The sequence below is a fragment of the Somniosus microcephalus genome, chromosome 32, assembly GCF_052327205.1.
Source record: "Somniosus microcephalus isolate GS21.2 chromosome 32, FLI_Smic_1.0, whole genome shotgun sequence".
Lineage (NCBI taxonomy): Eukaryota > Metazoa > Chordata > Chondrichthyes > Squaliformes > Somniosidae > Somniosus > Somniosus microcephalus.
Genome location: NC_141018.1, coordinates 39,268,775 through 39,293,023, shown reverse-complemented (window position 1 = coordinate 39,293,023; position 24,249 = coordinate 39,268,775). Strand labels below are relative to the sequence as shown.

At 48.7% G+C, this 24,249-nt stretch overlaps 1 protein-coding gene and 1 pseudogene across 2 annotated transcripts in view; one reads left to right on the top strand and one right to left on the bottom strand.

The window, feature by feature from the left end:
- The first annotated feature begins 1,434 nt into the window (after positions 1 to 1,434).
- Positions 1,435 to 24,249, top strand: part of adpgk (ADP-dependent glucokinase) — a 29,552-nt gene continuing 6,737 nt past the window's right edge. For both annotated transcript variants that reach the window (XM_085972468.1, XM_085972467.1), the window contains exons 1-5: positions 1,435 to 1,751; positions 2,651 to 2,876; positions 13,894 to 13,956; positions 18,606 to 18,726; positions 19,964 to 20,160. In XM_085972468.1, coding sequence (XP_085828594.1) covers positions 1,537 to 1,751; positions 2,651 to 2,876; positions 13,894 to 13,956; positions 18,606 to 18,726; positions 19,964 to 20,160 — 822 coding nt within the window. In that variant the 5' untranslated portion in view covers positions 1,435 to 1,536. The remainder of the gene's footprint in view (positions 1,752 to 2,650; positions 2,877 to 13,893; positions 13,957 to 18,605; positions 18,727 to 19,963; positions 20,161 to 24,249) is intronic.
- LOC147097459 (uncharacterized) lies at positions 9,389 to 10,309 on the bottom strand (annotated as a pseudogene).

Sequence of the window (24,249 nt, the reverse complement as noted above, 5' to 3'; positions counted from 1 at the left end):
CAGCCAATTTGCACACAGCACGCTCCCACAAACAGCAATATGATAATGCCCAGATAATCTGCTTTAGTGATGCTGGGTGAGGGATAAATATTGGCCAGGACACCAGGGATAACTCCCCTGCTCTTCTTCGAAATAGTGCCATGGGATCTTTTACGTCCACCTGAGAGAGAGCTGACGGGGTTTAACATTTGATCCGAAAGACGGCACCTCCGACAGTGCAGCACTCCCTCAGTTCTGCCCTTCCAACAGTGCAGCGCTCCCTCAGTACTGCCCCTCTGACAGTACAACGCTCCCTCAGTACTGCACTGGAGTGTCAGCCTAGACTTTTGTGCTCAAGTCTCTGGAGTGGGACTTTGAACCCACAACCTTCTAACTCAGAGACGAGAGTGCTACCAACTGAGCCACTGGCTGACACTTAGATGAGGAGAATTTTATTTTTACACAGCGACTTGTTGTGATCTAGAATGCGTGGAAGCAGATTCAATAATAACTTTCAGAAGGGAATTAGATAAATGCTGTGGAACTGAAGTCAGTTGTAGGTCAGATTGGTTCGGGGTGGCAGGTACTCATCCCTGACGTACATTAGTAAACCTGTTTTTATGACAATCTGGGAGCTTTGAAGCATTTCCCCCCTGGTGCTAGCTGATAAATTATCACATTTATTAAATTTAATGTCCCAATTTACCAGGTTCGGATTTGGACTCATGATCTGCTGGATCAGTGTTTCCTCCCCACCAATACAAGTGTAGGAGTGTTGGTGTCCGCACAGCACCAGATCTTCTTCTCCTCTTCTTCTTAGGCAGTCCCTCGGAACCGAGGATGACTTGCTTCCACATTAAAAATGAGTTGTGACCCTTCCATCGGAGCTGATCGAGCGTGGTCAAAGCTTCGATGCTGGGGATGTTGGCCTGAGCGAGTGCACTGATGTTGGTGCGCCTATCCTGCCAATGGATTTGCAGGATCACAAAGCCAAGGAATCACTTGTTGTCACACTGGGCTTTCTTCATTTGTCAGCTTTTTGGGGGCCTGTGTCAGCTTTTTTGTTGTTGAAGCTTTTGCTGTATCCCAGTGCGAGTCAGCTCTTTCAGCCGAACAAAGGAGGCCGCCAGTCTGAACCATGGAACCAATTCAATGTCTTTGAAAGGAAAATGCCAGAAATGCACAACATGTCAGAGGACAGGTTAACCCCCGGGGCGGAGCTTTGATCAAAGGGCTCTGGCCCGATGCACATTTTGTATTTTTATTTCAGATTTGCAGTTCCCCCCCCACAATCGCTTTGTAATTGAAATTCCGAGGGGTTGCAGGACCTGACAGCTGCCTCCATTCCCCGGGAGCGGCGACAAAGGGCAGCGAGGCTTCTGCGGCGCCCAGGCCAGTCACCATGGCAACCGGCGGCAGCCCGGCCCCCGGGCGGTGACACCGCGCTCCCGCCCGGACCGGTTAGCGGGTGACACGAGGCCTACCTTCCGGTCGGACGCTGGCTGCAGTTCCGTGTGCTGCCCTGCCCTCTGCCGCTGGCCACCGCCGCCCCGCACTATGTGGCGCACCGCCGTGTTGGTGACGCTGGCCGCCGTCTCGCTGCATCTCTTCCAATCCTACCAGCTGCTGGAGGAACCGGCCGCGCTGCTGCGGTCCCTGTCCGATTACCTGTTCGGGCTGTCGGTGCTGCGGGCCCCGGAGGAGGTGCTGGCCGAGGCCTGGGACTCGCTCATCAGGGCCCCCGGCGTCGGCTGGACACGGGTGGCCGTCGGGTGAGTGACGCTGATCCAGACACTGTCCCCGGGGTCAAGACACTGTCCCTGGGGGTCAGGACACTGTCCCTGGGGTCAACCGGGGTGAAGTCACTGTCCCTGGGGTCAACCGGGGTGAAGATACTGTCCCTGGGGTCAACCGGGGTGAAGTCACCGTCCCTGGGGTCAAGACACTGTCCCTGGAGTCAACTGGGGTGAAGTCACTGTCCCTGGGGTCAACCGGGGTGAAGTCACTGTCCCTGGGGTCAACCGGGGTCAAGACACTGTCCCTGTGGACAACCGGGGTCAAGACACTGTCCCTGTGGACAACCGGGGTCAAGACACTGTCCCTGGGGCCAAGACACTGTCCCTGTGGACAACCGGGGTGAAGTCACTGTCCCTGGGGTCAACCAGGGTGAAGTCACTGTCCCTGGAGTCAAGACACTGTCCCTGGGGTCAACCGGGGTGAAGTCACTGTCCCTGGGGTCAACCGGGGTGAAGTCACTGTCCCTGTGGACAATCGGGGTCAAGACACTGTCCCTGGGGCCAAGACACTGTCTCTGTGGACAATCGGGGTGAAGTCACTGTCCCTGGGGTCAACCGGGGTGAAGTCACTGTCCCTGGGGTCAACCGGGGTGAAGTCACTGTCCCTGGGGTCAAGTCGCTGTCAGTGGGGACAGGACACTATTGCTGATTGTTGGGACACTGCTGATAAGATCAGGGTGCTGTGGTTGGGCTGTTGCTGTTGACCACGCTGACTGGGATTAAGTCACTGTCATTGATCCATTGTTACCAGGATTGGGATACTATCATTAGGGTCCAGAAGCTATGGTCAGGCCACGGGTCTGTCGCGGAGAGTGAGGGTGCTGTCGCTAGGTAGTGCTCCGTGTTGCTGACTGCTTCTCCCTTTTCTCGGCCAGGGTAAATGCCTGTGTGGATGTGGTGGTGTGCGGGGTTGGCCTCCTGAAAGCGCTGTCCATGGATCCTGGAAATAAAGCAGATCATGACACGCTGCAATCGAGAGAAGACCTGAGGGAAACCTTCTCCTATTTCATGGAGAAAGGAGTTGCAGCTGAACGATTCTTTGCTGACAAGGAACTCTTTCTGAACATTGCACAGGCCGCATCCCAGTACCCAGGAGCTAAGGTGCAGCTTTTGTTTATTGAGCAACCCAGATAAAGGGCCAACACCCATAGTACAAGACAACACCCAGATTGAATAGAGCAGGAGAGAAAACAAGATAAATCAATAAGGATTGGTTAGGTGACGCCTAGTTTGTAGATTTTAGGAGGAAGGGAAGGCATTAAAGGTGCAATTTGTTGAGGGACGTAAAGAGCCGCACAGTCGAGATTCTGGCAAAGAATGAGTTATATCAGGAAATGGTGCAGGGAGGAGGAAAAGTGCGATAACAGAAAGGGTTTGCATTTATATAGTGCCTTCCATGTCCTGAGGATGCCCTAAAGTGCTTCACAGCCAATGAACTACTCTTCATTGCGTAGGTAAACACGGCTGGCAATTTATGCACAGCAAGGTCCCACAAATGCAATGAGATAAATGACCAGATCATCTGTTTTTGGTGGTGTTGGTTGAGGGAAGAATATTGGCCAAGACATCGGGAGAACAGGTAGGCGGGGCCTCCGTTTAACGTCTCATCCGAAAGACGGCACCTCTGACAGTACAGTGCAGCACTCCCTCAAATACTGCACTAGAGTGTCATCCTGGGTTATCTGCTTCAGTCCTAGAGTATGTGTACTAGCCTAATATAGACTGGGATAGTAATGTAAAGGGCAGAGAGGGGGAAGAATTTCTGAACTTTCTTGATCAGTATGTTTCCGGCCTAACGAGGGAGGAGGCATTGCTGGATCTGGTTCTGGAGAATGAGGTAGGTCAAGTGGAGCAAGCGTCAGTAGGTGAACATTTAGGGAACAGTGATCATAGTATCATAAGGTTTAGATTAGCTTTCAGTGGGATGAGAACGGATCTGGCCCGGGTAAATTGGAATCAAAGATTGGTAGGCAAAACTGTAATGGAACAATAGGCTACCTTTAAAGAGGAAGTAGTTTGGGTACAGTCGAGGAATATTCCCACGAGGGGGAAAGGTAGAGCAACTAAGAACTCCCTGGATGACAAAAGAGATAGAGAGTAAAATGAAGCAGAGAAAGAACGGGTATGACAGAAGTCAGGTCGAGAATACATCTGAGAATCAGGCTAAATATAGAAAGTTCAGAGGAGAAGTGAAAAAGAAAATAAGAGGGGCAAAGAGAGGGTATGAGAATAGATTACATAAGATAAGAACATAGGATATATGGCACAGAAACAGGTCATTCGGCCCAACTGACGTTTATGCTCCACTCGAGCCGCCTCCCGTCTTTACTCATCTAACTCTTATCAGCATAACCCTCTGTCCCCTTCTCCCTCATTTGCTTGTCCAGCCTCCCCTTAAATGCATCGATACTATTCGCCTCAACCACTCCCTGTGGTAGCGAGTGCCACATTCTCACCACTCTTTGGGTAAAGAAGTTTCTTCTGAATTCCCTATTTGATTTCTTGGTGACTATCTTATATTGATGGCCTCTAGTTATGCTCTTCCCCACAGGTGGAAACATTTTCTCTCTGTATCCACCTATCAAAACCTTTCATAATTTTAAAGACCTCTATTAGGTCACCCCTCAGCCTTTTTTCAAGAGAAAAGAGACCCAGCCTGTTCATCCTTTCCTGATATGTATACCCTCGCATTTCTGGTATCATCCTTGTAAATCTTCTCTGCATCTTCTCTAGTGCCTCTATATCCTTTTTATAATATGGCGACCAGAACTGTACGCAGTACTCCAAGTGTGGTCTAACCAAGGTTCGATACAGGTTTAGCATTTTTCCCAACTTTTCAATTCTATACAACTAGAAGTAAATAGAATGGCAGCTAACATAAAAGGTAATCCAAAAGTCTTCTATGGGCATATAAATAGTAAACGGGTAGTAAGAGGAGGGGTGGGGCCAATTAGGGACCAAAAAGGAGACCTACGCATGGAGGCAGAGGGTATGGCTGAGGTGCTAAATGAGTACATTGCGTCTGTCTTCACCAAGGAAGAAGATGCTGCCATAGACACAGTGAAGGAGGAGGTAGAGGAGATACTGGATGGGATAATAAAAATTGATAAAGAGGAGGTACTAGAAAGGCTGGCTGTACTTAAAGTAGATAAGTCACCAGGCCCAGATGGGATGCATCCTAGGACGCTGAGGGAAGTGAAGGATGAAATCGCGGAGGTACTGGCCATAATCTTCCAATCCTCCTTAGAAACGGGGGTGGTGCCAGAGGACTGGAGATTTGCAAATGTTACACCCTTGTTCAAAAAAGGGTGTAAAGATAAACCCAGCAACTACAGGCCAGTCAGTTTAACCTCAGTAGTGGGGAAGCTTTTAGAAACAATAATCAGGGACAAAATTAACAGTCACTTGGACAAGTGTGGATTAATTAAGGAAAGCCAGCACGGATTTGTTAAAGGCAAATCGTGTTTAACCAACTTGATCGAGTTTTTTGATGAGGTAACAGAGAGGGTTGATGAGGGCAATGTGGTTGACGTGGTGTACATGGATTTCCAAAAGGCGTTCAACAAAGTGCCACACAATAGGCTTGCCAGCAAAGTTGAAGCCCATGGAATAAAAGGGACAGTGGCAGCATGGATACAAAATTGGCTGAGTGACAGGAAACAGAGAGTAGTGGTGAACGGTTATTTTTCAGATTGGAGGAAGGTCTACAGTGGTGTTCCCCAGGGGTCGGTTCTCGGACCACTGCTTTTCTTGATAGATATTAATGACTTGGACTTGGGTGTACAGGGCACAATTTCAAAATTTGCAGATGACATAAAACTTGGAAGTATAGTGAACAGTGAGGAGGATAATGATAGACTTAAAGAGGACATAGATAGGCTGGTGGAATGGGCGGATACGTAGCAGATGAAATTTAACACAGAAAAGTGTGAAGTGATACATTTTGGTAGAAAGAATGAAGAGAGGCAATATAAACTAAAGAGTACAATCCTAAAGGGGGTGCATGAACAGAGCGACCTGGGGGTATATGTGCACAAATCGTTGAAGGAGTCAGGGCAGGTTGAGAAAGCAGTTTAAAAAGCATACGGGATCCTGGGCTTCATGAATAGGTACTGTATAGAGTACAAAAGCAAGGTAATTATGATGAACCTGTATAAAACACTGGTTCGATCTCAACTGGAGCATTGTGTCCAATTCTGGGCACCACACTTTTAGGAAGGATGTGAAGGCCTTAGAGAGGGTGCAGAAAAGATTTACGAGAATGATTCCAGGGATGAGGAACTTCAGTTACGTGGATAAACTGGAGAAGCTGGGGTTGTTCTCCTTGGAGCAGAGAAGATGGAGAGGAGATTTGATAGAGGTGTTCAAAATCATGAGTCTGGACAGAGTAGATAGAGAGAAACTGTTCCCATTGGCGGAAGGGTCGAGAATCAGAGGACACAGATTTAAGGTGATTGGCAGAAGAACCAAAGGCGACATGAGGAAAAATCTTTTTACTCAGCGAGTGGTTATGATCTGGAATGCACTGCCTGAAAGGGTGGTGGAGGCAGACTCAATCACGGCTTTCAAAAGGGAGTTGGATAAGTACCTAGAATCATAGAAAGTTTCAGCACGGAAGGAGGCCATTTCGGCCCATCATGTCCGCGCCGGCCAACAAAGAGCTCTCCAGCCTAATCCCACTTCCCAGCTCTTGGTCCGTAGCCCTGCAGGTTACAGCATCCCAAGTGCACATCCAAGTACTTTTTAAATGTGGTTAGGGTTTCTGCTTCTACCACCCTTTCAGGCAGTGAGTTCCAGACCCCCACAACCCTCTGGGTGAAGAAATTTCCCCTCAAATCCCCTCTAAACCTTCCACCAATTACTTTAAATCTGTGCCCCCTGGTTTTTGACCTCTCTGCTAAGGGAAATAGGTCCTTTCTATCCACTTTATCTAGGCCCCTCATAATTTTATGCCCCTCATAATTTTATACACCTCAATAAGGTCTCCCCTCAGCCTCCTCTGCTCCAAGGAAAACAGACCCAGCCTATCCAGTCTTTCCTCATAGCTAAGATTCTCTACTCCCAGCAACGTCCTTGTAAATCTCCTCTGTACCCTCTCTAGTGCAGTCACATCTTTCCTGTAATGTGGTGACCAGAACTGCACGCAGTACTCTAGCTGAGGCCTAACTAGTGTTTTATACAGTTGAAGCATAACCCCCCTGCTCTTGTATTCTATGCCACGGCTAATAAAGGCAAGCATTCCGTATGCCTTCTTAACTACCTTATCTACCTGGCCTGCTATCTTCAGGGATCTGTGGACATGCACTCCAAGGTCCCTTTGTTCCTCTACACTATTCAGTGTCCTACCATTTAATGTGTTTTCCCTTTCCTTGTTAGCCCTCCCCAAATGCATTACCTCACACTTCTCTGGATTGAATTCCATTTGCCACTGTTCTGCCCACCTGATCAATGTATTGATATCTTCCTGCAGTCTACAGCTTCCTTCTTCAGTATCAACCACACAGCTGATTTTAGTATCATCTGCAAACTTCTTAATCATACCCCCTATATTCAAGTCTACATCATTGATATATACCACAAAAAGCAAGGGACCTAGTACTGAGCCCTGCGGAACCCCACTGGAAACAACCTTCCAGCCACAAAAACACCCATCAACCATTACCCTCCGCTTCCTGTCTCCGAGCCAGTTTTGAATCCAACTTGACTCTTTGCCCTGAATCCCATGAGCTTTTAACTTTGTGACCAGTCTGCCATGTGGAACCTTATCAAAAGCCTTGCTAAAGTCCATATACACTACATCAAACACACTACCCCCATCTACTCTCCTTGTTACCTCCTCAAAAAATTCAATCAAGTTTGTCAGACACGACCTTCCCTTAATAAATCCGTGCTGACTATCCTTGATTAATATGTGTCTTTCTAAATGAAGATTTATCCTGTCCTTCAGAATTCTTTCCAATAATTTTCCCACCACCGAGGTTAGGCTGACTGGCCTGTAATTACTCGGCCTATCCTTTTCTCCTTTTTTAAACAAGGGTACCACATTAGCAGTCCTCCAGTCCTCCGGCACCACACCTGAAGCCAGAGAGGATTGAAAAATGATGGTCAGGGCCTCTGCTATTTCCCCTTTTGCTTCGCTTAACAGCCTGGGATACATTTTATCCGGGCCTGGGGATTTATCCACTTTTAAAGCTGCTAAACCCCTTAATACTTCCTCTCTCACTATGTTTATTTCATCTAATATTTCACACTCCTCCCCCGATAGCAATGTCTGCTTCGCCCCTCTCCTTTGTGAAAACAGACGCAAAGTATTCATTAAGAACCCTACCGACGTCTCCCGCCTCCACACACACATTACCCTCATAATCTCTAATAGGCCCTACCCTTTCTCTTACTCTTAATATATTTATGAAACATCTTTGGGTTTTCCTTCATTTTACTTGCCAAGAATTTTTCATGCTCTCTGTTTTCCTAATATCCTTTTTAATTGCACCCTTGCACTTTCTGTACTCCTCTAAAGATTCTGCAGTATTTAGTCCTCGATATCTGTCATACGCCTCCCTTTTTTTCTTTATCCTACCCTGTACGTCCCTAGACATCCAGAGGGCTCTAGATTTGTTAGTCCCACCTTTTTTCTTTAGGGCACATATTTGGTCTGAACCCTCCGGATCTCCTCCTTGAATGCCTCCCACTACTCCGACACTGATTTACCTTCAAGTAGCTGTTTCCAGTCCACTAAGGCTAAATCCCCTCTGAGATAAAAAATAAAAATTCAAAATTTGGGAAAAGGAAATTTTGCTTTTCCCCAATTTAGAATTTTTATTCCTGGTCTATCCTTGTCCTTTTCCATAACTACCTTAAATCTAACTGAATTATGGTCACTAGCACCAAAATGCTCCCCCACTGATACTCCTTCTACCTGCCCAGCTTCATTCCCTAAAACTAAGTCCAGAACCGTCCCCTCCCTTGTTGGGCTTGCTACATACTAGCTAAAAAAATTCTCCTGGATGCATTTTAGGAATTCCGCACCCTCTATACCCTTCACACTAATTTAATATTGGAGTAGTTGAAATCCCCTACTATTACTGCCCTATAGTTTTTGCACTTCTCAGAAATTTGTCTACATATTTGTTCTTCTATCTCCCTCTCACTGTTTGGGGGTCTGTAGTACACTCCCAGCAATGTGATCGCCCCTTAAAAAAAAAAAAAAAAAAAAAATTCAACCCATATGGCCTTGTTTGATGATCCCTCCAACATATCATCCCTCCTCACAGCTGTAATAGTTTCTTTAAACAATACTGCGACCCCCCTTCCCTTTTTACCTCCCTCTCTATCCCATCTGAAAATCCTGTAACCAGGAATATTGAGCTGCCATACCTGCCCCTCTTTCAGCCACGTCTCTGTAATAGCTATAATATCATAGTCCCAAGTATCTACCTGTGCCCTCAGCTCATCTGCCTTGTTCGCTATACTCCTTGCATTGAAGTAGATACCATTTAGTACAGGCAAACCTCCTTGTTGACTACTATCTAGCCCGCGATTCCTCTGTCCTTCCAATTTACTTTCTACATTTTTGTTCTCCAATTCCAGTTTTTCTTCCCTCCCTACTGACTCTATTCTCGGGCTCCCATCCCCCTGCCAAGCTAGTTTAAACCCTCCCCAACAGCACTAGCAAACCCCCCAGCGAGGATATTGGTCCCAGCTCTGTTGAGGTGCAACCCGTCTGGCTTATACAGGTCCCACCTCCCCCAGAAATGGTCCCAATGCCACAGGAATCTAAAGCCCTCCCTCCTGCACCATCCTTCCAGCCACGCATTCATCTGCTCTATCCTCCTATTTCTGGACTCGCTAGCACGTGGCACCGGGAGTAATCCGGAGATTGCTACCTTTGAGGTCCTGTTTTTTTACCTGACTCCTAGCTCCCTAAACTCTGCCTGCAGGACCTCATCCCTCTTTCTACCTATGTCATTGGTACTGATATGGACCACGACATCTGGCTGTTCACCCTCCCCCTTCAGAATGCTCTGTTCGGTGACATCCTTGACCCTGGCACCAGGGAGGCAACATACCATCCTGGAGTCATGTCTGCGGCTGCAGAAACGCCTGTCTGCTCCCCTCACTATGGAATCCCCTACCACTATTGCTCTTCCACTATTTTTCCTCCCCCCCCCCCCCCCCCCCCCCCAACCCGGTGCAGCGGAGCCACCTGTGGTGCCGAGGACTTGGCTCTGACTGCACTCCTCAGAGGGACCATCGCCCCCACCAGTACTCAGAATAGAACAGCGGTTGGAGAGCAAGATGCCCTCCGGGGCCTTCTGCACTGCCTGCCTGGTCGTCTTCTGTCTGGTGGTCACCCACTTGCTCTCTGTCCGCTCTTTCTTAGGCTGCGGGGTGACCACCTCACTAAACGTGCTGTCCACGTAGTTCTCAGCCTCGCGGATGCACCACAGTGACTCCAGTCACCGCTCAAGCTCCGTAAACCATCGCTCGAGTTGTTGCCGCTGGTGACACTTACTGCACATGTAGTCATCCATGCAACGCGAAGCGTCCATAACTTTCCACATGCCACAGGATGTGCACTCCGCTGGACTGATCTGCCCTGCCATTCCTGTCATCCCTTTATCTAAAAGACTATTTAAAAGACTTAAGTACTAACCTTTATTTAAAAGACTAAGAACTCTTCTTAGGCAGTCCCTTGGAACCGAGGATGACTTGCTTCCACATAAAGAAAAATGAGTTCGCAGGTGACTGATGAGTCCAATGCGGGACCTACAGTCTCTGTCACAGGTGGGGCAGACGGTGGTTGAAGGGGCGGGTGGGTGGGGTGCTTGGGATGACGTGCGCTCCTTCCGCTGTTTGTGCTTGGCTTCCGCTTGCTCCCGGCGAAGAGACTCGAGGTGTTCGGCGCCTTCCCGGATGCTTCTTCTCCACTTTGTGCGGTCTTGGGCCAGGGATTCCCAGGTGTCGGTGGGGATGTTACACTTTTTCAAGGAGGCTTTGAGGGTGTCCTTGAAGCGTTTCCTCTGCCCACCTGGGGCTCTCTTGCCGTGTTGGAGCTCCAAGTAGAGCGCTTGTTTTGGGAGTCTCGTATCGGGCATGCGGACGATGTGACCCGTCCATCGGAGCTGATCGAGCGTGGTCAGAGCTTCGATGCTGGGGATGTTGGCCTGAGTGAGAACACTGACGTTGGTGCGCCTATCCTGCCAATGGATTTGCAGGATCTTGCGGAGGCAGCGTTGGTGGTACCTCTCCAGTGCTTTGAGGTGCCTGCTGTACATGGTCCATGTCTCTGAGGCATACAGCAGGGCGGGTATCGCTGCTGCCCTGTAGACCATGAGCTTGGTGCCGGGTTTGAGGTCCTGGTCTTCAAACACTCTCTTCCTCAGGCGACCGAAGAACTACCCATTATTTAAAGACTAAGAACTAACTTAACAGAATAAGCTTTAAACTTAAAAAAAAACACTCACCCACTACTCAACACTCACCCACTACTCACCAATCAGCTGCTTCCCTTGTGTCGATGTCACTTTTAATCTCTGAAGGAAAAAAAATTGCAGGGCTACGGGGAAAGGGCGGGGGAGTGGGACTAGCTGAAGTGCTCTTGCAGAGAGCCGGCACGGGCTCAATGGGCCGAATGGCCTCCTTCTGTGCTGTAACCATTCTATGATTCTATGATAGTCGGGTTCGAACACCCAACTCCTGACTCCAAGATGAGAGTGCTACCAACTGAGCCAGGTTGACATACCGAGTAGGGCGATGTATTTAGAACTTAGGAGAGGAAAATTCAGCGGAGAACTGACAGAAAGGAGCCCAAGAGATTTTCTATAACTCCAATCTCTCAGAAACCAGTATTTTACCTGGTGGTTGGGGAACACGATGTGCCACATGTGATATTTGTAGAAACTAACACTGAGTGTAATAACATAGATGAGAAAGCTTGTGACAGTGAGATGGATTGCTTATTGCTGACAAACTTTTTTTGTATCTTGTAAGTTTGCAAAAGAGGTTTATCTTCTGCAGCCAGGGTTCTGTTGCATCCCCTGGGCCCGGATTTGAACGAAGCTGCGCTATATTGCATTAGTGATCATAAAACAACTGCTATTTTTTCATATTCTGATGGTCTATAAAACTACACTTAACCCCGAATGAAGAACAAGCCACCGTTGATCAGTATCCAGTGAAATGATGATGTTTAAAATAAGTTTGTATTTCACTTTGTAAATCAGAAGCTGGAGACTGCTTATAATATCCTGGTTGGGCAATCAGCCAAGAGCCACGTAGCGAAATGCCTTTAATAATTGAGAGCCAGCCCTTATACACAAGGCTTTTGTCACTAAATGCAGACTCTGTCTGTAAATCTGTGTGGTAATAGCATTGCACTTCCAAAAATGACTTACAGTATTTGGATAGATATTATTTCCTTCTGAAGGTGCTGACTCTCACTGGGGTACAGTCCCTGAATGTGCTGATTCTCACTGGGGTACAGTTCCTGAAGGTGCTGACTCTCACTGGGGAACAGTTCCTGAAGGTGCTGACTCTCACTGAGGTACAGTTCCTGAAGGTGCCGACTCTCACTGGGGTACAGTTCCTGAAGGTGCTGACTCTCACTGGGGTACAGTTCCTGAAGGTGCTGACTCTCACTGGGGTACAGTTCCTGAAGGTGCTGACTCTCACTGGGGTACAGTTCCTGAAGGTGCTGACTCTCACTGGGGTACAGTTCCTGAAGGTGCTGACTCTCACTGGGGTACAGTTCCTGAAGGTGCTGACTCTCACTGGGGTACAGCTCCTGAAGGTGCAGACTCTCACTGGGGTACAGTTCCTGAAGGTGCTGACTCTCACTGGGGTACAGTTCCTGAAGGTGCCGACTCTCACTGGGGTACAGTTCCTGAAGGTGCGGACTCTCACTGGGGTACAGTTCCTGAAGGTGCTGACTCTCACTGGGGTACAGCTCCTGAAGGTGCAGACTCTCACTGGGGTACAGTTCCTGAAGGTGCGGACTCTCACTGGGGTACAGTTCCTGAAGGTGCGGACTCTCACTGGGGTACAGTTCCTGAAGGTGCTGACTCTCACTAGGGTACAGTTCCTGAAGGTGCTGACTCTCACTGGGGTACAGTTCCTGAAGGTGCAGACTCTCACTGGGGTACAGTTCCTGAAGGTGCGGACTCTCACTGGGGTACAGTTCCTGAAGGTGCTGACTCTCACTAGGGTACAGTTCCTGAAGGTGCTGACTCTCACTGGGGTACAGTTCCTGAAGGTGCTGACTCTCACTGGGGTACAGTTCCTGAAGGTGCCGACTCTCACTGGGGTACAGTCCCTGAAGGTGCTGACTCTCACTGGGGTACAGTTCCTGAAGGTGCCGACTCTCACTGGGGTACAGTTCCTGAAGGTGCCGACTCTCACTGGGGTACAGTTCCTGAAGGTGCCGACTCTCACTGGGGTACAGTTCCTGAAGGTGCTGACTCTCACTGGGGTACAGTTCCTGAAGGTGCCGACTCTCACTGGGATACAGTTCCTGAAAGTGCTGACTCTGATTGCTCTCCAGTGACCTTTGGTCATCACATGAGAACAGGAATGGACTTGGTAATAGTGCCCCTGTGGTTAAATAGCGTGCCAGTACTGATTGTGGAGACTCACATGAATGGTGGTCATTAGGACTAGGCACTGGATCGCTGTGGCTGTGGGCCACCCCTCAGCATGAACTCGAGCTTGAGGAGAAGAGGGTGGGAGGGAGAAAAGGGACACGTGGAGGGGTGGCAAAGCATCACAGTGTGCATATGAATTTTCATACCTATCCAGTTGAAATGTGAAAAACATCCAGCAGTACATTTCTAGATTCTGCCCTTTCATATTTATGGTGTGTCTGGAGAGGGCACTTTGTGCCGTGTAACATTAAGGTGAAATACTGGAGGTAACAGTCACTGTGGCTGGGAACAATTTGAGGGGATGAATTAAGAGTATCACACAATATTAAGGTGTATTGGTTTAACTAATTATTCCAATATAGTATTGGGATCAATACATTAAACTACCCCAGTGACAGCTCTGGAAGCGATAATGGGAAGGGTGCAGAGCAAACTGTGCAGATGAATTAAATATTTTCATTTTGTTTCTCTCACAGCACTTTGTTGGAGGAAATGCTGCTCTCATTGGTCAGAAGCTGGGGACGAATGGGAACCTATCGGTTAGTCTGTTATTCCTGCGTGCTGGAGATGTGACACGGTGGTCGCAAGTAACACCGTTGGAGTTGAATCCTCATCACTTCCAGCTCAAAAAAACTGCAGATCACTTCTTATTTTTCGGAGTGATAAAACTTTTTTTTGTCAGTTTTCTTCTTAGTTCTCCAATCTAGACAGTGCTGACTGTGGGCTACGGTTCTAGGGGTGCTGACTCTCTCTGGGGTACAGTTCTATGGGTGCCGACTCTCACTGGGGTACGGTTCTATGGGTGCCGACTCTCACTGGGCTACGGTTCTAGGGGTGCCGACTCTCACTGGGGTACGGTTCAATGGGTGCCGACTCTCACTGGGGTACGGTTCTATGGGTGCTGACTGTGGGCTACGGTTCTAGGGGTGCGGACTGTCACTGGGGTACAGTTCTAGGGGTGCTGACTCTCTCTGGGGTACGGTTCTATGGGTGCTGACTCTCACTGGGGTACAGTTCTATGGGTGCTGACTCTCACTGGGGTACAGTTCTATGGGTGCTGACTCTCACTGGGGTACAGTTCTAGGGGTGCTGACTCTCACTGGGGTACAGTTCTATGGGTGCTGACTCTCACTGGGGTACAGTTCTATGGGTGCTGACTCTCACTGGGGTACAGTTCTATGGGTGCCGACTCTCACTGGGGTACGGTTCTAGGGGTGCTGACTCTCTCTGGGGTACGGTTCTAGGGGTGCTGACTCTCTCTGGGGTACGGTTCTAGGGGTGCTGACTCTCTCTGGGGTACAGTTCTAGGGGTGCTGACTCTCACTGGGGTACAGTTCTAGGGGTGCTGACTCTCTGGGGTACAGTTCTAGGGGTGCTGACTGTCACTGGGGTACAGTTCTAGGGGTGCCGACTCTCTCTGGGGTACAGTTCCTGAAGGTGCTGACTGTCACTGGGGTACGGTTCTAGGGGTGCTGACTCTCCCTGGGGTACAGTTCTATGGGTGCTGACTGTCACTGGGGTACAGTTCTAGGGGTGCTGACTCTCTCTGGGGTACAGTTCTAGGGGTGCTGACTCTCACTGGGGTATAGTTCAATGGGTGCTGACTGTCACTGGGGTACAGTTCTAGGGGTGCTGACTCTCACTGGGGTACAGTTCTATGGGTGCGGACTCTCTCTGGGGTACAGTTCTAGGGGTGCTGACTCTCACTGGGGTACAGTCCCTGAAGGTGCTGACTCTCTCTGGGGTACAGTTCTAGGGGTGCTGACTCTCACTGGGGTACAGTTCCTGAAGGTGCTGACTCTCACTGGGGTACAGTTCCTGAAGGTGCTGACTCTCACTGGGGTACAGTTCCTGAAGGTGCTGACTCTCACTGGGGTACAGTTCTATGGGTGCTGACTCTCTCTGGGGTACAGTTCTATGGGTGCTGACTCTCACTGGCGTACAGTTCCTGAAGGTGCTGACTCTCACTGGGTTACAGTCCCTGAAGGTGCTGACTCTCACTGGGGTACAGTTCCTGAAGGTGCTGACTCTCACTGGGGTACAGTCCCTGAAGGTGCTGACTCTCACTGGGGTACAGTCCCTGAAGGTGCTGACTCTCACTGGGGTACAGTCCCTGAAGGTGCTGACTCTCACTGGGGTACAGTTCCTGCAGGTGCTGACTCTCACTGGGGTACAGTTCCTGAAGGTGCTGACTCTCACTGGGGTACAGTCCCTGAAGGTGCTGACTCTCACTGGGGTACAGTTCCTGAAGGTGCCGACTCTCACTGGGGTACAGTCCCTGAAGGTGCTGACTCTCACTGGGGTACAGTCCCTGAAGGTGCTGACTCTCTCTGGGGTACAGTTCCTGAAGGTGCTGACTCTCACTAGGGTACAGTTCCTGAAGGTGCTGACTCTCACTGGGGTACAGTTCCTGAAGGTGCTGACTCTCACTGGGGTACAGTTCCTGAAGGTGCTGACTCTCACTGGGGTACAGTTCCTGAAGGTGCTGACTCTCACTGGGGTACAGTTCCTGAAGGTGCCGACTCTCACTGGGGTACAGTTCCTGAAGGTGCTGACTCTCACTGGGGTACAGTTCCTGAAGGTGCTGACTCTCACTGGGGTACAGTTCCTGAAGGTGCTGACTCTCACTGGGGTACAGTTCCTGAAGGTGCTGACTCTCACTGGGGTACAGTTCCTGAAGGTGCTGACTCTCACTGGGGTACAGTTCCTGAAGGTGCTGACTCTCACTGGGGTACAGTTCCTGAAGGTGCTCTCACTGGGGTACAGTTCCTGAAGGTGCTCTCACTGGGGTACAGTTCCTGAAGGTGCTGACTCTCACTGGGGTACAGTTCCTGAAGGTGCTGACTCTCACTGGGGTACAGTTCTATGGGTGCTGACTCTCTCTGGGCTACGGTTCTATGGGTGCTGACTCTCTCTGGGGTACAGTTCCTGAAGGTGCTGACTCTCACTGGGGTACAGTTCCTGAAGGTGCTGACTCTCACTGGGGTACAGTCCCTGAAGGTGCTGACTCTCACTGGGGTACAGTCCCTGAAGGTGCGGACTCTCACTGGGGTACAGTTCCTGAAGGTGCTGACTCTCTCTGGGGTACAGTTCCTCAAGGTGCTGACTCTCACTGGGGTACAGTTCCTGAAGGTGCTGACTCTCTCTGGGGTACAGTTCCTCAAGGTGCTGACTCTCACTGGGGTACAGTTCCTGAAGGTGCTGACTCTCACTGGGGTACAGTTCCTGAAGGTGCTGACTCTCACTGGGGTACAGTTCCTGAAGGTGCTGACTCTCTCTGGGGTACAGTTCCTCAAGGTGCAGACTCTCACTGGGGTACAGTTCCTGAAGGTGCTGACTCTCACTGGGGTACAGTTCTGAAGGTGCTGACTCTCACTGGGGTCCAGTTCCTGAAGGTGCTGACTCTCTCTGGGGTACAGTTCCTGAAGGTGCTGACTCTCACTGGGGTCCAGTTCCTGAAGGTGCTGACTCTCACTGGGGTCCAGTTCCTGAAGGTGCTGACTCTCACTGGGGTACAGTTCCTGAAGGTGCTGACTCTCACTGGGGTACAGTTCCTGAAGATGCTGACTCTCACTGGGGTACAGTTCCTCAAGGTGCAGACTCTCACTGGGGTACAGTCCCTGAAGGTGCTGACTCTCACTGGGGTACAGTTCCTGAAGGTGCTGACTCTCAATGGGGTACAGTTCCTGAAGGTGCTGACTCTCACTGGGGTACAGTTCCTGAAGGTGCCGACTCTCACTGGGGTACAGTTCCTGAAGGTGCTGACTCTCACTGGGGTACAGTTCCTGAAGGTGCTGACTCTCACTGGGGTACAGTTCCTGAAGGTACTGACTCTCACTGGGCTACAGTTCCCTGAAGGTGCTGACTCTCACTGGGGTACAGTTCCTGAAGGTGCTGACTCTCACTGGGGTACAGTTCCTGAAGGTGCTGACTCTCACTGGGGTACAGTCCCTGAAGGTGCTGACTCTCACTGAGGTACAGTTCCTGAAGGTGCTGACTCTCACTGGGGTACAGTTCCTGAAGGTGCTGACTCTCACTGAGGTACAGTTCCTGAAGGTACTGACTCACTGGGCTACAGTTCCCTGAAGGTGCTGACTCTCACTGGGGTACAGTTCCTGAAGGTGCTGACTCTCACTGGGGTACAGTTCCTGAAGGTGCTGACTCTCACTGGGGTACAGTTCCTGAAGGTGCCGACTCTCACTGGGGTACAGTTCCTGAAGGTGCCGACTCTCACTGGGGTACAGTTCCTGAAGCTGCTGACTCTCACTGGGGTACAGTTCCTGAAGGTGCTGACTCTCACTGGGGTACAGTTCCTGAAGGTGCTGACTCTCACTGGGGTACAGTTCCTGAAGGTGCTGACTCTCACTGGGGTACAGTACCTGAAGGTGCTGACTCTCACTGGGGTACAGTTCCTGAAGGTGCCGACTCTCACTGGGGTACAGTTCCTGAAGGTGCTGACTCTCACTGGGGTACAGGTCTATGGGTGCTGGCTCTCGCTGGGGTACAGTTTTATGGGTGCTGACTCTCTCTGGGGTACATTTCTATGGGTGCTGACTCTCTGGGGTACATTTGTGGGGGTGTTGGTTCTTTTTGGGGTACAATTCAGGGGGTGCTGACTGCATTCAAGTATGAAGCTCGACAGGGTCCTTTGACAATGGGAGGGTATCACAGTTATGCCCAATCCTGTCCTCACCCAGTGTCCACATGCATTTTCCAACAGGGGTCAGGTGTTGGGGCCCTAGGTGATTTTATTCTTCTCTTTTGTACCCCGGTGTGTTGAGGCCATTTGTAGTGCGCCCACCCCACTATTGCTCGGACCGAGATCAACTGACTCAGCACTGTGTGATTTGGCCCTGGGATCGTCTGTTTGACTCAGTTGCCCATTGCGTTAACCAGTGGCGCTGTCAGAGGAGCCTTTTGATAATTAATTGCTCTACTGCATCAGTGGGCAGCACCAGTAGGGCTGCTGGTCTTTCTTAGATGGTGCTACCGGTTTGGTTCCCTGACTCCGTGTCTGAGCGCCTCTGCTCGAGCCGGTGACACACGGCTCGCTGTCTGTGAGAAAATGTCGGTGCAGGCCTGGCTCTGCTGATCTCTGGAACATCCCATCGACACATTGAAACACTAGCTGTGCCGTGCATGTCTGTTCTGTTATTGGGATGCGTATTAATGCTTGTTTTGACTGCAGGTGCTGCTGTGTGGCCCAGTGGGTCCCAAGCTTCATGAACTCTTGGACGATCGTATTATTGTCCCACCGGAATCTCTGCAGGAGGTGGATGAGTATCATCTCATTCTGGAGTACCAGGCTGGTGAGTTTGGAGAGAGGAATGTTTGTAATTGTCACCACCAGGGAGAGGGGGTGTTTTAGTGTAATTCTAATCGGGACCCCACCCAGTTGCTTCCATTGGTCTCCGCATGCTGGGTTGGGAAGAGGAGAAGTCTACTAGAATTCTCCAACTAGTGACCCTTGCTGGAAAGTACCTGGACGCTGGGTGAGGACAGGATAAGGGCCAGGCTGTGATGCCTTCCCTAGTTGCATTGCCTGCTGACACTATATTGCATTTGTATCGCTCCTTTTACAACCTCAGGATGTCCCAAAGTGTTTTACCACCAATGAAGTACTTTCGAAGTGTAGTCACTGTTGCAATGTAGGAAATGCAGCAGCCAATTTGCGCACAGCAAGATCTCACAAAGAGCAATGTGATAATGACCAGATAGGAGGCCTTTCTACTCTGGATTTTGTTGAAATGCTAAAAGCATCACCAAGGTTGAAAAAGAATAGGACAGAAAAAGTGAATCAAATAGTAGTTATGTGGTGGTCAAGCCTGAGTTTTAAAAACCTGTAGACCTTGGGTTGAAGGGAAGACTGAGCGGAGGGGAGGAGTTCCAAAGTTTTCAGTCATGCAGGGAGATGACTGACATCTGAGATGGCAACATTGGCTGTTTGAGCCATTGCATCGTGCTGTGTCTGTCTGACATCGTAGCATTCCCCCCTTTGGGTCAGTAGGTTATGGGTTTGAGCCCCACTCCCAGTGGATTGAGCGTGAAATCTAGGCTGACACTGAGGGAGTGCTGTCCTTCGGATAATACGTTCATCTGAAGTTTGCCTCTTGCAGTGCACGCTAAAAGTCTCACGGCACTATTTGAAGAGGAGCAGGGAGCTCTCCCGGAGTCCTGGCCAACATTCAACCAACACCGCCAAAACAGATTAACTGGTGGGACATTGCTGGTGATGAGTGGCTGCCACATTAGCCTACAAAACAAACACTGCCCTCCCCAAAAAAAAAAAAAAAAAAAAAAAAATCGTGTGAAGGTCTTCGAGACATTTTAATGACAACAAGTTGCTGTATAAGCACAAGTCTTTTACCTCGCCTCCCAGTGGAACTTTTGACTACTAACTTGCAGCCCACTTCTCCTCATGCAACGAGTGATGGGTGTACGGTGAAAGCTGACGTTAAATACACTGTCCCGATGGATTATATAACTTACCAAAGTCTTTTCTTTGTGAAGAATGAAGCTGAATGCCAGCTGTTGTGTGTTGTGCAGGGGAAACATGGGGGGAGGTTGAGGCACCTCACGCCAACCGCTTCATCTTCTCCCACGACGTATCAAATGGAGAGATGAACATGTTGGAGACCTTCATAGCGAGTCTGGAGGAGTTTGAACCTGAGCTGATTGTCCTGTCGGGTCTGCACATGATGGAGGGACAGGGGAAGGAAGAACGAAACAGGAGACTCCAGGAGGTAAGGCAGAAACACCTAAGTGCACTCGTTATGGGGCGAGGAGTATCTCTTACTGCATCAAACCCCAAGACAGTGCTATGGCAGAGTCTTCAGTCTCTATTCCCTGGAATTCCCTCCCTAAATTTCTGCCTTTAATAGCCTTCACAACCTTCCTGACTTTGTTCAGTCATCACAAGAGCAGGAGAGTTTTGGATTGCACAGACAAGATTGGCCTCCTTCTGTAGTGTAAACTACTATTGTTCTATCTCTTCTAATTCTTCAGTACTGCTCAGTGTTCACTCCTTCCCCCTGTGGAAAAACCGTGCGCTGTTTTTACTGTGTTACAGGCGCTATATAACTGCAAGCTGTTGTTGCTCTTGGAGCCCACAGGCAGAGTTGGGTAATGTTGGTTCAATAATGATAATGTTAAGAAAAGCTTTTGCTCAGGTTATAATCCAGTGAGGTCCTGTAAACAATGCCCACCTAGTCCTGGAGATGAGATCTAGTATCAAAATAAATAGAAATTTACAATTAACGAGAAAAACGAAATCCATGTAACAAAGTAGAGAGGACCGGTTTAAAGGATGCAGCACGTGTTACAGTACAGGGGACCTAAAACAAGAAGATACTCGACCCCATTTTCCTATTATAATTTTTCTGTTTACATTAATTCCCTTCACCAATCTCCACTCTTCCCTGCCCCTCTGGGATCGGATCCTTTTTCTCCTGCCATTGTCACACTGGAATGTGCTTTTAATGGGCGTACCTCATTTTCCCTTGTTCTCCCTGTGTGTGTGTCTCTCTCTATTTATAAAGGCCATTTGCTATTACCCTCGATACTATCTAAGTTTTGCCCGTACTCTGTCTTTGCCTCCTTGTTATTTTTTGGTCTCTTTTTGTTGTTTTCTATGACCCTCCCAGTCCTTCTTCCTGCACCTACCCTTTTGTCCGTACCTAACCCCTCTCCTTTGGTTCAATCCGGGCCCTACCCATGGTTCTAGAGGATGGTTCCATCACCCAGAACATGTCCTTTTCCCTTTCAGAGGTAAACAGTTGCCTTGTGATTCACTAATTACCTTCTTGAACAGATTCCACAGTTGATCTCTAGATTTACCAACTAATATCTTCCTTATCCCTCACAGTTAAACTGGTTTAAATCCAACTCCTTGATTTGTGACCCTCCCTTCTCCCCTCCAAGCACAGGAGCAAATTCAGTCATATTATGGTCACAGTTCCCAAGATGCTCTCTTCCTACTGGGTTGCTAACTATTTCCGGTTCATTACTAAATTTGAGTCTTACTTACTGCTCTTAGGGTTGAAGACTTGCTGCTTTAAGGAGCTATCTTGAATACATTCAAAAAATCCATTCCCCTTCCAAATCCTGCAGCTATTTCTCCCAATTTATATGCAGTTTAAAATTTCCCATTATAATCCCATTTTTTTTCTTGCAGGCCTCCTTGATCTACATATACACACCTTCCTCTCCCTATACATATACACGCCTTCCTCTCCCTATACATATATACACGCCTTCCTCTCCCTATACATATACACACCTTCCTCTCCCTATACATATACACGCCTTCCTCTCCCTATACATATACACGCCTTCCTCTCCCTATACATATACACGCCTTCCTCTCCCTATACATATACACGCCTTCCTCTTCCTATACATATACACGCCTTCCTCTCCCTATACATATACACGCCTTCCTCTCCCTATACATATACACGCCTTCCTCTCCCTATAAATATACACGCCTTCCTCTTCCTATACATATACACGCCTTCCTCTCCCTATACATATACACGCCTTCCTCTCCCTACACATATACACGCCTTCCTCTCCCTGTACATATACACGCCTTCCTCTCCCTGTACATATACACGCCTTCCCCTCCCTATACATATACACACCTTCCTCTCCCAATACATATACACACCTTCCTCTCCCTATACATATAGACGCCTTCCTCTGTCTATATACATATAGACGCCTTCCTCTCTCTATACATATACACGCCTTCCTCTCCCTATACATATACACGCCTTCCTCTCCCTATACATATACACGCCTTCCTCTCCCTATACATATACACACCTTCCTCTCCCTATACATATAGACGCCTTCCTCTCCCTATACATATAGACGCCTTCCTCTCCCTATACATATACACGCCTTCCTCTCCCTATACATATACACGCCTTCCTCTCCCTATACATATACACACCTTCCTCTGCCTTATACATATACACGCCTTCCTCTCCCTATACATATACACGCCTTCCTCCCTATACATATAGACGCCTTCCTCTGTCTATATACATATAGACGCCTTCCTCTCTCTATACATATACACGCCTTCCTCTCCCTATACATATACACGCCTTCCTCTCCCTATACATATACACGCCTTCCTCTCCCTATACATATACACGCCTTCCTCTCCCTATACATATACACGCCTTCCTCTCCCTATACATATACACACCTTCCTCTGCCTTATACATATACACGCCTTCCTCTCCCTATACATATACACGCCTTCCTCCCTATACATATACACACCTTCCTCTCCCTATACATATACATGCCTTCCTCTCCCTATACATATACACACCTTCCTCTCCCTATACATATACACACCTTCCTCTCCCTATACATATACACACCTTCCTCTCCCTATACATATACACGCCTTCCTCTCCCTATACATATACACGCCTTCCTCTCCCTATACATATACACGCCTTCCTCTCCCTATACATATACACGCCTTCCTCTCCCTATACATATACACGCCTTCCTCTCCCTATACATATACACACCTTCCTCTCCCTATACATATACACGCCTTCCTCTCCCTATACATATACACGCCTTCCTCTCCCTATACATATACACGCCTTCCTCTGCCTATACATATACACGCCTTCCTCTGTCTATACATATACACGCCTTCCTCTCCCAATACATATACACACCTTCCTCTCCCTATACATATACACGCCTTCCTCTCCCAATACATATACACGCCTTCCTCTGTCTATACATATACACACCTTCCTCTCCAATACATATACACACCTTCCTCTCCCTATACATATACACGCCTTCCTCTCCCTATACATATACACGCCTTCCTCTCCCTATACATATACACGCCTTCCTCTGCCTATACATATACACGCCTTCCTCTGTCTATACATATACACGCCTTCCTCTGTCTATACATATACACGCCTTCCTCTCCCAATACATATACACACCTTCCTCTCCCTATACATATACACGCCTTCCTCTGCCTATACATATACATGCCTTCCTCTCCGTATACATATACACACCTTCCTCTGTCTATACATATACACACCTTCCTCTGTCTATACATATACACGCCTTCCTCTCCCAATACATATACACGCCTTCCTCTGTCTATACATATACACGCCTTCCTCTCCCAATACATATACACACCTTCCTCTCCCTATACATATACACACCTTCCTCTCCGTATACATATACACACCTTCCTCTGTCTATACATATACACACCTTCCTCTGTCTATACATATACACGCCTTCCTCTCCCAATACATATACACGCCTTCCTCTCCCAATACATATACACACCTTCCTCTCCCAATACATATACACACCTTCCTCTCCCTATACATATACACACCTTCCTCTCCCAATACATATACACGCCTTCCTCTGTCTATACATATACACGCCTTCCTCTCCCAATACATATACACACCTTCCTCTCCCTATACATATACACACCTTCCTCTCCCTATACATATACACACCTTCCTCTCCCAATACATATACACGCCTTCCTCTGTCTATACATATACACGCCTTCCTCTCCCAATACATATACACACCTTCCTCTCCCTATACATATACACACCTTCCTCTCCCTATACATATACACGCCTTCCTCTCCCTATACATATACACGCCTTCCTCTCCCTATACATATACACGCCTTCCTCTCCCTATACATATACACGCCTTCCTCTCCCTATACATATACACACCTTCCTCTCCCTATACATATACACACCTTCCTCTCCCAATACATATACACACCTTCC